This window comes from Anopheles stephensi, chromosome 3 (genome assembly GCF_013141755.1).
Source record: "Anopheles stephensi strain Indian chromosome 3, UCI_ANSTEP_V1.0, whole genome shotgun sequence".
NCBI classification, from domain to species: domain Eukaryota; kingdom Metazoa; phylum Arthropoda; class Insecta; order Diptera; family Culicidae; genus Anopheles; species Anopheles stephensi.
In genome coordinates this window covers 24,118,661-24,132,411 of record NC_050203.1, presented here as the reverse complement: position 1 = coordinate 24,132,411, position 13,751 = coordinate 24,118,661, and the positions used below count along the sequence as shown (strand labels likewise).

The 13,751-nt window shown below is 43.6% G+C and overlaps 1 protein-coding gene across 1 annotated transcript; it reads left to right on the top strand.

Annotated features, from left to right (window-relative positions):
- Positions 1–8,744: 8,744 nt before the first annotated feature.
- LOC118508839 lies at positions 8,745–12,487 on the top strand. The gene is made up of 5 exons (XM_036048586.1): positions 8,745–9,239; positions 9,465–10,021; positions 10,109–11,061; positions 11,470–12,175; positions 12,439–12,487. Exons 1-5 carry the CDS (start codon positions 8,745–8,747, stop codon positions 12,485–12,487), a joined length of 2,760 nt encoding a protein of 919 aa, XP_035904479.1.
- The last annotated feature ends 1,264 nt before the right edge of the window (positions 12,488–13,751 follow it).

Below are 13,751 nucleotides of genomic sequence, written 5' to 3'. Positions count from 1 at the left end.
AATACAAGCAGAAAATTTGGGCCGAGTTAAAGAAGGTGTTAGAAGTTCAGCCGCCATGACATTATTCATAGAAACAAACTTCCTTCTCCCATCATATAATGTTCGTAATAAAACTCCTTACACTAGAACAGGTGAAGTTTTGGATGTCTAGAATATGAATTTGTTTCCTCTATTTATTATCCCAAAATAAGTTTGCCACTATTACCACAAGAACGGACTGGCCTGACCGTATAAATAAAAATACAAATAGAGTACAATTTATATTGGTTTGGAGACATTTCCTACTCCAACACATAAAAAGGGCACCTTAGTCCGGGAAAGCTCGAACGATCCGTTAATGATGATGCCTTCACTTCAATAAGTGAGCGATATTGTGCGTGTACATCAAATCACATTCTTCGATGGGTTTCGAGAACCAGCGTTCTTCCATCACTCCACCCTGTCTACAATCGATTACAGCCATTAGATAGCCCGCCATTCTAAAATTACACCATATTGAGGATTTTTAATGGTAAGCCGATTTTCATTCTAAAAATGTGTTTGCCGTTAGCATGTTCTAGGATATTGATAAAAATAATAAAAAAGTTCTATGACTTTGTAGACATTCTTTATGACTTTATTGACCCGGTCTTGTGCCAAGCGAAGTTGGAGACAGGTAAGCTCATTTTCTTCGTAAACAATTGTTTGGTAATAGGTCTTGAGACTTTTCTGTCTGCAAGAAAGAGACATAAAAGAACATTTTGCGAAAAAAAAAATTGTAGAAGAATATTCCTGCAACAATAGAAAAGGCAACACCAATTATAAATTTAAATTATTTTGTACTTGGAATTTAATATTAGTGAAAGGTATATTTTAAAAACAAGATTTCCAGGTACACCTTCTCCATTGAACACACCGCACCAGTGGTCCATTAAAAGACAAAACTCAATGTCAAGCGATTTTAATAAAGATTGCCTTTTAAAAACTAATTAATCGCCCCAAAATTCCGCCATTCTTTCATAGCTAACCTTTCCCAATAATCCCGCTCGCGTAATGAATCTCAAAATTTGCATAATGAGTAATATTGTGTCCGTGTCAAAAGATCGTCGTCCCGCTTGCTGCTAACCATCCGCATCCCAACAATGTATCGCAGTTGATCGTTGCCATGATGCCGTGCAAAAATATTCACCTCATTCTTATTTTATTAAGGTCTTTTTATTCCTACTCCATTTGTATCCAATCAAATCAAACCTCCGTAGCTGGCGTACTGTCCCGACTGTCGACCTACACCTTATCGGTTGGCTGTAGGCGCAATCGACGCCCGGTACTCGATGTAATGAAAAATTCCTCGATGAAATACGGCTCGACGCGGTCTGTCTTGTCACCTTTCGGATCGGTGGAACTAAAACCATAAAGGAAAAAAACGCACTCACACACACAACAAAATAAAGAGAGAAATCAGTGTGCATGAGATTGGAATGGTTCGGCGAATCTACCCAGCGTACCCAGGGAAAACATGCACGTATCGGAATTCAATTTTATCGTCGGATCCGTCGAACCATGCGTTTGATCTCGTCACAACACACACACACACACAGCACACAAATTCATCTCTCCGGGTGGGTGAATCCATTACGGGGACATGTTTCAACTTATTTGTTCTTGGTTTCATCTTCAATTAAATCGTACCTTGCACCAGAACGACAGCACCATAATGTGATGTGCTATTTTAAACATTGCTCTGCATATTAACTGCTTGCTTTCCGTTTCCTCTTTCGTAGCGGACCTCCTGCTGCATGAGGCTGCGGTTTTTTTTTAAATTACAAAAATAATCGAAACAACATCATGGGAAAATGTTATTGAAAAACAATTTGTGTTAAAAAATGTCCTCCATTTAAAAAACTGAATATGCAATCATTAAATTCTTGATGAATGTGACATCCTCTTTTTGTTTTGCGAGGATCCGATTCGTTAGTGTAGTGTATTGAGTGTGAGAACGTTCAAAGTGCTCGATCCCGGCACGTGATTGATTCATAATAATTGAAAAGTGTTTTTACTACCTTCATCCTTTTAATAAAACATCATATGATTCTCTCCCAACAGATGGAAAGATGCTCTGTATCCAATCCAATCAATTACTGCAAGTAAATTGCTCAACAATTTCCTCCCTATGCAACGATAATTCATACTCCATTGCAATCCTTGGCATCAACCGACCTCTCTAAACCAACACGCCAACAGGTTAACTTATTTTACAACTAGCAAATATAAATAACGTTCCCTTCCACGAACCATTCAGCATCCCCATTTATCTCCCCCATGTCTGGAAATGGTTTTATACAACCGAGCACCAGCCCCGATTGCCAACTTGATCCCAGCTTGAAAAGTGCTGATCTGGTTGGGAGGTGTGTCAAACGCCATACGTCAGCAGACAAGCTTTCGAAATGCGAACGAATCGAAAGAGAGACACACACACAGACACTTACCGAACGAGAAAAAAGAATTATTTTGCTCACATTTAATTGCTTTTTGATACCGTACGGTACGGAGTAAGTACGTCGTTCCGATGCCACGCTGAAGGTTTGAAGATGATCATCATCATCATCAACATCATCATTATTACTATCATGATTTCAACACTTTTCTTTCCCTCGAGCCATATAAATATACCCGCCATCCAGGGATGCGTGGAGAAAAACTTTTCCACTTTCCTTTTGGGGTTGTATTTTTTTTCGTGTTTCGCCTGCTCTCGAACGCTCTCTTTATCTTTCGTCGAAAAATTAAATTGCCAAAAAAAATTAATCGCTTTCAAGAGGCGAAACCATACGCGGGCTTTGCTGGCTTTGCTGCGATGACAGGAAGCGCGGAGGTTGGGCTGTTCACACATGTTCGTGAGGCTGAAGCCTTGCGTTACGTTTGCGAAAGTTTACTTACCGCTGCTGGTTTGCTGCATGATGGTTGCTACACCGGACGTGGTGTGTTCGTTCAGGCTGCTACACAGAATTCAACCGTAAGCAGTAAGTCTTCCATGCGGCGGTGCAGTAAGTGGAAGAATATTATTCATTTTCAAAAAAAAGAAAACCACCGGTACTGTGGATGGTTTGTTCGCTCGCTAAGTGGGCAGCACGATAAAGTTCTGCTGCCAATGCCATTGAAACCCTATTATAGTAATGCGTGATACAACTCGTTCAAATGCACCACAATTGTGTAGATGAGTATTTAACAGTGCGGAAAAAGGACAGTTCAGTAAATGGTAGGTAGTTTTAGTGCTTCAACGTAATTTTATCGTGCGTAAAATTTCAATTCGCTGAAAATGAAATTTTCAATTTCAATTTCAATTCGCTGAAAAAGACACGGGCGTCTCCATTACAAAGGAAACAAATGACTGGGCGCCTCCATTAGTAAGGTAATGGAGGCGCCCAGACATTTGTTTTATTTTTATTAAAAACACTTTAAAAAAAATGCGATTCTGAATTTTCTGCAAATGTATACAAAATTAACAAAACGTTATGAAAGGAAAAATGTGCAATTATCTGGCTCAATAAGCACGTTAATAGCCATTATTTGCTTATGCATGCACAAAGAACCATATTTGCCTGCCCTCTTAAGCTGGCAGCTTCCGTACGCTAATCAACCATTACGCTATCGTCAACATTGGAGCACGTTTTCGCTTCTTCTTCCCTTTCCTTACGCGAATGAAAAGCGAACAAAAAAAGAAGCTTCAACCCAACGCACAGAAAAGTCTCACCCGTAGGTAGGGCTTCACCCTGGAGAATCCTGGCTGTACCCCTTTTTTCCATTCCCTATGCAACTGAAACTCTTTTTCCCTGCAACCGGGTGTGCAAACTGCTGCGCTGCTCGCTTCCGGAATCACCGTTTGTGCAGAAAGTTTAACTACCGCTGCATCCCTTTAGCAGCAGTGGCAAACACTCGAGAGTAATTCTGATTTAAGCAAAAGTACATCAGTGAAGCAAAGGGAAAACGGGCACCCACACACATACATACGCCTACACCAGTGAATCTAGCACGGACCGCACCGGCTACCATCCACCCTAACCGGTGGGATTTTATCACTCATAATTAAATGGCCAGCTGAATGCACCCGAAAAATACTAACGAACGAGGACGCAAAAAAAACAGTGGACAGCAGTGCAAAGTTTTGCTTTTCCGAGTATTTTTTCCACTTTCAGTTGCCCGGGTTTCATGGGAAGGGTTGGGAAACTATCCGCTAACTAGCCGGTTGCCCACAAGCCACAGTAGGTCAACTTGTGATTTATGGTAAATTTGTCTTACATTCTTTCTGCCCCTCGCTCCCCATGCAGTTTTTCTTCGTACTCCGTTTTTCTTTCTGTGTCTGTGTGTGTGTGTGTGCGCGCGCTCTCCACGACAAGGTGCGTGATGGGATGGAAAGCGTACACCGGACTACGTGTATACTCTAAAATTGGTACCATTCACCAAGCGCCCCGAGTTTCGGGGTCCACACGGTACGAAAGCCGAAGCTTAATTTGTTGATCCTTTCTTCCCTGTTTCCATGTACGCCCGGTTTCCACGATGGGTTGATTAATTGGCCAACAAGTTTTAGAGTAAATCGCACATAATTAGGCAAACTTTAGTTTAGAAGGTCGTAGCCATACGCTACCGTGCTGCCGGTGTACGTGTAGTGTGCGCCGGTTAAACTTTATCGTTTTCCCGAACTGGTCAATTGATCCGATCGGCACAAATGCAAATGAGAGGGAAAAGCAGAAAATGCAAAATGCCACCAGGTAATGCAACCCGGAGGGTGGAGCAACTTTTGCATACGACTCAATTAGTGCTTTCGGGGTGCTGGCTGGGTGAAAAGCTTTTGGCGTTCTTGCATTGAATACATTTCTTTTCCCCACGACAGAGAAAGACGGGAAAAACTGTGGTCAAAGTTGATGAATCGTGCTGGCTAGAAAGTAATCACACTCGGTCAAAGCGTTCGGCAGAAAAGTGATTGCAGAAGAAGTTTTTTGGTTTTTGGAATAGTTACATCTGTGTACTGTAAATATTCACTCTTCACCGTGGTTCTGTTTGAATTGCAAAGTTGATACTGTTGATCACTTGCACTTCAACGTGTAATTTAGAGAAAAGTATGGCATTGGATGTGCAAATACTTGAATTAAAGAAAAACTGTAAAAGCTTTAGGTGGTATGCTAATTTAGTAAATAAATAACAATAATTTGTAATAAACTTTTTTTCGAATTTTCATCTCTTGTATCATATGTATCTTTTAAAAAATTGAAATGGCTACTGGTTCAGAGTATGGTTGAATTACTAATATAGGCTATTTTTTTATCTTTGCTGAAAACTTAATATTAAGGTCCTCTCCTTAGTACCGGGGCAGCCCGGTGGGGTTCAAACCTCATCTGAACCATTCTCCCTAAGTGAGGACTGACTATCCAACTATGCGGTATCATTAAGTCTTGTAAGCCAGAAATGATAGGCATGACCTAAGAGGTCGTTAGGCCAAGAAAGAAGAAGAAGAAGGTCCTCTCCTTCTAGGCTTGATGACCCCCTTAAATCTTGCCTGCCATTTTCGACTTACTAGACTTATTGTTACCAAGGGTTAGAAAGTCAGTCCTCACTTCGGGAGAATGGTCCAGATGGGATTTGATCCCATCCTGCATGTGAAGGGCGATTCTGTCGTGTGAAGATTGGCGTCACTCTTATCTAATACAAGTATTACATTCTTATTTATTATATCACAGTAGTTAAAACTTATAGCAAACCCTCAAATCTGATAGCTAACTAGCTAGATGTAGAGCTAATGCTAGCACAATTAAGTCTAACATGGGGTTTGATGTGATAAATCCATAATAAATCGTTTTTTAGGATAAAATAATCGGCTCACATTAATATCCATTTTTGAAAAATCGACGTTCGATATTTATGCTCAAGACACAAGCTTAAATTATTTGTAATACCTTAGATTTCCATTTCAATTAAATAAGTAAACATATTATAAAAATAATGTAAGTAGTTCTTCAACCTTTATAGAAATTTTAAATTTTTAATAAAAAATGTTCCCGGTTTAGGGATAAATAACACTTTCCGGATTATTTTTTTAGAAAAATAGCTAAAATCAAATTTAAAAAAACTTATCATCAAAAATTGTAAATAAATTGACAATACGGCGTCAGGCCGTAATACTAAAAATTTAAATAAATTTATAAAAACTCTAAATAGTTTTTATGTAGATATAATATAGCATAAGAAGAATTAGAAGAAGATTATTTTTCTCAGGTTTTCACGAAAGAATGTTCAAAAAGTTGGAAAAGAAAAAAATCATTAGAGGAAAATTTCCTTGTTCTCTTTAAGAAAACCAAAATCCTAACATTTTTCATCATTAATTTATACCCACTTTCATAACTATATTCAATGCACCGCACTGAGAAAAGTTAAGCTTATTGTAAATAACGTGATTACGTCTTCATATCAATACCCAACCGAAGCAGCACTACGGCAGGACAATCAACTTTCGCCCAAAGTGAACTCCCAAATGCAACATAAACTGACGGCAGTTGCCTGTCCCATCCCGTTCCTTTCCATCCGTCCATTTCCTTTCAATTAACTGTGTCACGACCACGGCACACAGCTACTCTCGCACCACTGGGAAGATACGAAACTGCAACATCTGAAAGGCAACAGCAGTGAGTGAACATTGTATTCCATAACATTTCCCCCGAGTGTATGAATCGTAGCGCGCGGCAAATAGAGACATGATTCCATCGTCCCCACAACTATGAACGACCGCGAATGATTCCATTTCATTTTCTTTTTCTTTTTTTTTTTGCTTGCATAAAAATGTGTCCTCACATCGCTGCTCCGTGAGCTTCTTCCAGCTGCCAGCTGGACTGTATCGTGCATTCAAACCGCAACCATCTTATCCGAGCGCTCGCACTATGCTCGGGACGTCGGGTCGTGTTTTGCATATAAATTGACGATTGCCATTACAAAATGTTGTCATAAATCTAACGATAATGTGGCAGTGATTAGCGCGCGTGCAATATCTCGGCGAATCGCCCCCCCCCCCCCTCCCCCGCTGAAAGTCCGAGATCCGAGAGCTATTTGTCGGGTCAGACGGTCGACTGCAAGACTAGGCTAGCAAGTTTAGAAGTGCAACACAACTGGCTGAGCGAATTGAGGATTAGCGAAAGGGAAATGTGGACGGTTTCGGGTGAGGTTACAACACGGCATTTGCATACTGCTTTACCATGTTGCCACTTGGCTAATGTTAATGTGCATTTGTGTCGATGCAGTCGAAAGATGTACCGTGCTAGAAGATATTAAGTGCGATGCCGGTTGCGCGGTAAGTACGATCATGATGTTGCCTTCAAACTAACCGCATTAAGCTAAATGGTTCACGGTTTGTTGACGGTACTCCCAAACGGTTTGACCCATTTTTAAGGTTGGCTTGGAATGCTTAAAATAAGTGTAGTTCATACTCATAAAGTTTAATAATCTAGCTTTGATTTCATTTTTCCTGGGGAAACTCTCGAGAGTGTCCTTAAATTGGTGTAGAAAATGCATGAAATATTAATTATTACACGAAATATGGTAAAGGAACAACACTATAAGCAGATAGTATAAATTGACGCACACGAACGAACTTAGAAGTGAATTAAGGGGAAAGTGACTCGAATAGGATGAACTTGTAACCGGACCAGTGAATAAATAGTATGAAATTGTAAGTCGAGCGCGCAACACTACAACTCTTTAACGTCCGTCTGATATCACAAAAATCACTCCCAACCAGTGATAATATTCTACATTTTTTGGTCCTTCGAACCGGATCTGGTGAAGTCGGTTTAGTGATTTCGGAAAAAATTCACTACGTTAATTACCGTACACAGTGACGTGAATCATCTCTGTGTTTGTGAGGAAACGAACAGTTCGCTGTCTTGCTCCGCATATTGGCGCGAATTGCTGTGAAAGGTCATTACGTGCACGTGAACCCTTGTATGTTCGTTTGTTTTCTCGTGAGTTGTGTTGCGATTTATTCAAATCGACTTACTGGAGTGAAAGTTGTTGTTACGCATCAACTTAAGGCAACAGGCAAAGCTTAGCGTCCCGCGTAGCTTAGCTTCATCGGAAATCTACGCCATTGCGAAGCGTGGTTCCATTTTAACGGCCATCACTCCTATCGTATTCTAACGAAACTTGCATGCAACGCAGCAGGTTGTGAACAATTTCGAATCAAATTCAAAGTGAACGTTACATCGTCTGTATTAAGTGTTAGTGAAGTGCAGAACATTGAACTTTGTTCATTTTACGTGTGTGTTAGTGAAGCAACGTAGAAAATGGAGAAGAAAATCAAAGCCGCGCAATTAAAAAAGCGCCAAGCGCAAATGCTTGTGAAGAACATTGAACAATTTAAAAACGATTATAGTGAAAGTGATGTGGGTGAAATACCAGTGTGCTTGGATCAGCTAGAACGGCATGTTCAAGATTATTTGAACGCGGTAGCAAAACTGGAGGAATTGGAAGAATCTCCCGAAGCGTTAGAAGCTTTGCTGCAAGAGCGATGTGAAATGGACAGTGTGTACCGAAAGGTGAAAGGATTTTTGTTGCAAAAGCAACCGTGTGAAGCCAATCCTCTCAACGCGTCGATTTTGCAAGCCAATTCTAGCCTGAACTCAACGGGTAATTTCGGATCAATTAATGTGCGGTTACCGAAAATCGATCTCCCCACGTTCGACGGTGATACGACGAAGTGGCTCACGTTTCGTGATCGCTTCGTGGCAATGATCGATTCGTCAGCAGATATACCTTCGATACTGAAACTTCAGTATCTGTTGTCATCATTGAAGAGTGAGGCGGCGCTGCTGTTCGAGCATACCACATTGACCGCGGACAACTATGCGACCACCTGGGCCGCGCTGCTGAAACGGTATGATAACCCGCGCATGTTAGTCCGTGATTATTATCGAACATTGCATCACCTTCCCGCGATGCATGAAGGATCTGTGGATGAATTGGCGCAGCTTGTGGACGAGTTCACGCGGCACGTGAACGGTTTAAGAAAGCTGAAGGAACCGGTTGACAACTGGGACACTCCCCTCACCACATTGCTGTTCTTCAAATTGGATTCATCAACCATCCTAGCTTGGGAAAAGCATTCATCGGCCAGCCCCAAGGATAAGTATTCAGATCTAATCGATTTCCTGCAGGATAGAATCCGAATCCTTCGTTCGTCCCAAACGTTAGCGAAGATATCTGAATCGAAACAAACGCCGGTGGCCTGTGGAGAAAGAAGAATGGGAGGAAAGGTTAGATACGTGAGCAATTCAGTGTCAACGCGGAAGCCAGCTAGCAGCACATCCTACGCATCCTGTCCATTAGAGTGTGCAGAGCCACACCATCTACGAAGCTGCCCGAAGTTCTGCAAAGGAGACGTAAAGTTCCGGCGTGAAGTGATTGCGAAGCATAAACTATGCTTCAACTGTTTGAACCCGAATCATCAGGTACGGTCGTGCAATTCCGTCTTCCGTTGCAACAAGTGCAACGCACGTCATCACAGCATGTTGCACGACGATTCACCGCCACAGGTAACCATGAACGTAGGTTCGAGCAATGAAATTGTGGTTCTCGAAACGGTGGTTCTCTGGTTAGTCGATGACCATGGCATTCGGCATGAAGCACGAGCGTTGTTGGATTCAGGATCCATGTGCAATATCGTGTCCGAATCCCTAGCGCGGAAGCTGCTGACACGTCGTACAAAGATCAACGTTGCATTGACAGGTATCGGTGAGGGTGTTCAGCAAGCCAAGGGTTCGATCATCGCAACGGTGCAGTCAAAGTCAGCGCCATTTTCGTCGCCACTTGAGTTCCTGATAGTGAACTCCCCTTGTGCTGAGATACCGACTGCCCCAATCGATGTTGCTGGTTGGAAATTCCCTGACGTTCCGTTGGCTGATCCTGCCTTTAACCTTCCTTCAAGAGTTGATGTGATCATTGGGAGTGACGCATATTGGGAATGGCATACCGGAAAGAAGCAGTTACTGGTCAAAGGCGGTCCTTGGTTGGTTGAGACTCCGTTTGGGTGGACAGTTGCTGGGAATACTTCCCACATTTCAGTCGCTAGTCCTGTTTCGTGCCACTCAATTAGGAGCCATGAGTCTCTCGATACATTGCTGCAACGGTTTTGGGAGAACGAGACCAATCTAGAGGGACCCGCTCTCTCGCTTGAGGAAGATGCTTGTGAGAAGCATTATGCTGCCACTACAACGCGTGATCACCATGGTCGTTACATCGTTTGTCTGCCTCGTAATCCCAGAGCAGATATAGTATTGGGTTCATCAAAGGAGATTGCGGATCGACGACTGATGGCTGTGGAGCGGCGATTGAAGATCAACCCTGAAATGGAGATGGAATATAAGCGTTTCATGCAAGAGTACGAGGAACTTGGTCACATGCGAAAACTTACCGAACCAGTGGATGATAGTGTTCCGCATTGTTATATTCCTCACCATGCGGTGGTGAAGGAATCGAGTACATCCACAAAAGTACGGGTCGTGTTTGACGCGTCCTGTAAAACGAGCTCGGGATACTCCTTAAACGATACGTTACTAGTTGGCCCAATTGTCCAGAAAGATCTACTAACGATTATATTGCGATTCAGGTCCTACGCAATCGCATTAGTGGCCGATGTGGAAAAAATGTACCGGCAAATTCTCCACAACATCATCGATCGGAATCTGCTACGTATCAGGTACCGAAAGAGCCCCCTGGATCCGATATCGACCTACGAGCTGAATACCGTTACTTACGGCACGGCGTCAGCTCCATTCCTCGCCACTAGAACGCTCCAGCAGGTTGCGCATGACCACAAAGATCAATTCCCGAAGGCAGTTGATCCCGTGTTACGTGTTTTTTACGTCGACGATCTACTAACAGGAGCGACTGACCTTAACGAAGCAGTAGAAGTGCGAAAGCAAATCACCGCAATGCTCGATTCAGCTGGTTTCGCATTGAAAAAGTGGGCATCTAACGTTCCAGAATCGCTTCTAGATGTCCCACGTGAAGATCTTGCGATTCAATCAATGCACGAGTGGAAGGATGGTCAAGCTGTTTCGACGCTGGGGCTGGTTTGGGAACCCGCCAACGATTCGTTTTCCTTCAAGGTTGGCCTTCCACAACCAGCTGAAGTATTAACGAGAAGCTTGATCTTGTCGTACACGGCAAGCATATTCGACCCACTTGGTTTGTTGGGTCCGACAATCATCATCGCGAAAGTCTTTCTACAACGTTTGTGGAGTTTGAAGGAGAATGGAAAGGCTTGGGATTGGGAACGTGCACTGCCCGGTGAGCTTCAACAAGAGTGGAGAAGCTTTCATTCAACGTTATATTCGCTACGCGAATTAAGAGTGCCACGTTTTATCTCCCAACCTACAACGGTCAGCTTGCAATTGCACGTCTTCGCTGATGCGTCACAAAGTGCATATGGTGCTTGCTGTTATGTACGCGCAGAATCGACGGACAACATTGTGACGGTGCAATTGTTAGCAGCGAAGTCGAAAGTGGTTTCATTGGCGAATACGCACTCGATCGCCAGGTTGGAATTGTGCGCCGCACGATTAGCAACCCAACTGTTCCAGAAGGTGAGTCGAACGTTACCGGCATCTACGATGGCCTTTTGTTGGACCGATTCAATGACGGTAATGTATTGGCTGGATTCTCCACCACGTCGATGGAAACCATTTGTCGCCAACCGAGTGGCGCAGATACAGGAAGAAACGCGGATAGCTGAGTGGCGTCACGTTCCTGGTTGTGATAATCCAGCAGACGACATATCACGGGGTCTGAAGCCGGAGGAGCTGCGTAATTGTGAACGTTGGTGGCATGGGCCTCGTTGGTTGGCTTACAGCCATGATGCATGGCCAAATCATCCACCAGCAGTGAAGGAGAATGACGGTGTCATCGAAGAACGGGCGACGGCGTCACGGATTGTCACAGTTTCTACGAGGTGTGAGTTCCGTGACAAACTGTTCGAGCGATACTCATCATACTACAGGCTGAGACGAGTTGTAGCTTATTGTTTACGCTTCATGGAGTGCATCAAGGGAGCCAACAAATCATCGAGAGTAAGCTGCAAGGATGCGCTACACATCGAGGAGAAGAGTGTTCCACCGCTTACAGCCACGGAACTACGTCGGGCCGAACTGAAGTTATGCCAGTTAGTCCAAAGGGATTCGTTCGCGGAGGAGCTAAAGGTTTTAGCTCAAGAGAAGCATGTTTCCGACAAATCGAAGCTGAAGTGGTTGTCACCGTACATCGACCATACTGGTGTGTTACGCGTCGGTGGCCGGCTCGGAAATGCTGATCTTCCAGAAGAAGGACGACATCCAGCGATTCTCTCGGCGAAGCACCCACTATCGGTGTTATTGGCAGTGGCGTATCATCTTCAACTGTTGCATGCTGGACCGCAACTGTTATTAGCAACACTTCGTCAAAGATTCTGGTTGATTGGTGGGAGGAATCTCGTTAAGGCTGTTTACCACCGGTGTCACGTTTGTTTCAAAAACAAGCCGACTCTCGTGAAACAAAGTGTTGCTGACCTACCAACGTCGAGAGTATCACCGACCAGACCTTTCTCGATCAGTGGAGTGGACTACTGCGGGCCGTTTATGCTGAAATCACCCGTCCGCAATCGGAGTCCGACGAAGGCGTACATCGCAATCTTTGTTTGCTTCGCGACTAGAGCCGTACACATCGAGCTAGTGAGTGATTTAACTACTACGGCATTTCTGGCAGCACTACGTCGTTTTGTGGCACGCCGAGGCAAGGTGTGCGAGTTACACTCCGACAACGCGACAACGTTTAAGGGAGCTGCCCACGAGCTGCATCGCGTGTACGAAATGCTGAAGAAGAACGATGACGATCGCCGGTCTATCATCAATTGGTGTTCGTCCAACGAAATGGAATGGAAGTTCATTCCCCCAAGGGCCCCTCACTTCGGCGGATTATGGGAAGCGGCAGTCAAGTCGGCTAAAAAACACATTTTACGCACGATAAGTATAACAAGTATCGCCCAAGAAAGTATGCTTACACTTATTGCTCAGGTGGAGCAATGTTTAAATTCCCGTCCTTTGACCCCTTTATCCGATGATCCTTGCGATTTAGAACCATTAACCCCAAGTCATTTTCTAATCGGCAGCAACATGCAAGCAATCCCGGATGTTGACATACGACACCTTCCGACCAACCGACTCAAGGAGTACCAACTCGTGCAGAGGCACGTGCAAACGATCTGGTCCCGATGGTATCCGGAATACATCCAACAACTCCAAGCCCGAGCCAAACACATTAACAACGCACCGGTTAAGCTGGAGATCAATCAGCTGGTTATAATCAAGGAAGATAATCTTCACCCGACTGTTTGGCCAATGGGGCGCATTACGGCGCTGCACCCGGGCAAGGATGGTGTCGTGCGTGTAGTTACGCTACGTACGGCAGGGGGAAAACAAATGGTTAGAGCAGCTAATCGTTTAGCTTTGTTACCACGACCAATCGATACAAACGAGTGATTTGTGTAACCACATGGTGCACTAATAATGTAAACAAACACTGATACCGATCCAAGCGAAACGTCAATTACGTATATATTAGCGAATAGGATACTGGTTAGCATGTTACATGAAGAAAAACAACGAATTTGCAGAAATTGAAAAGAATTCTCTTTTGGTGGCCGGAATGTAGAAAATGCATGAAATATTAATTATTACACGAAATATGGTAAAGGAACAACACTA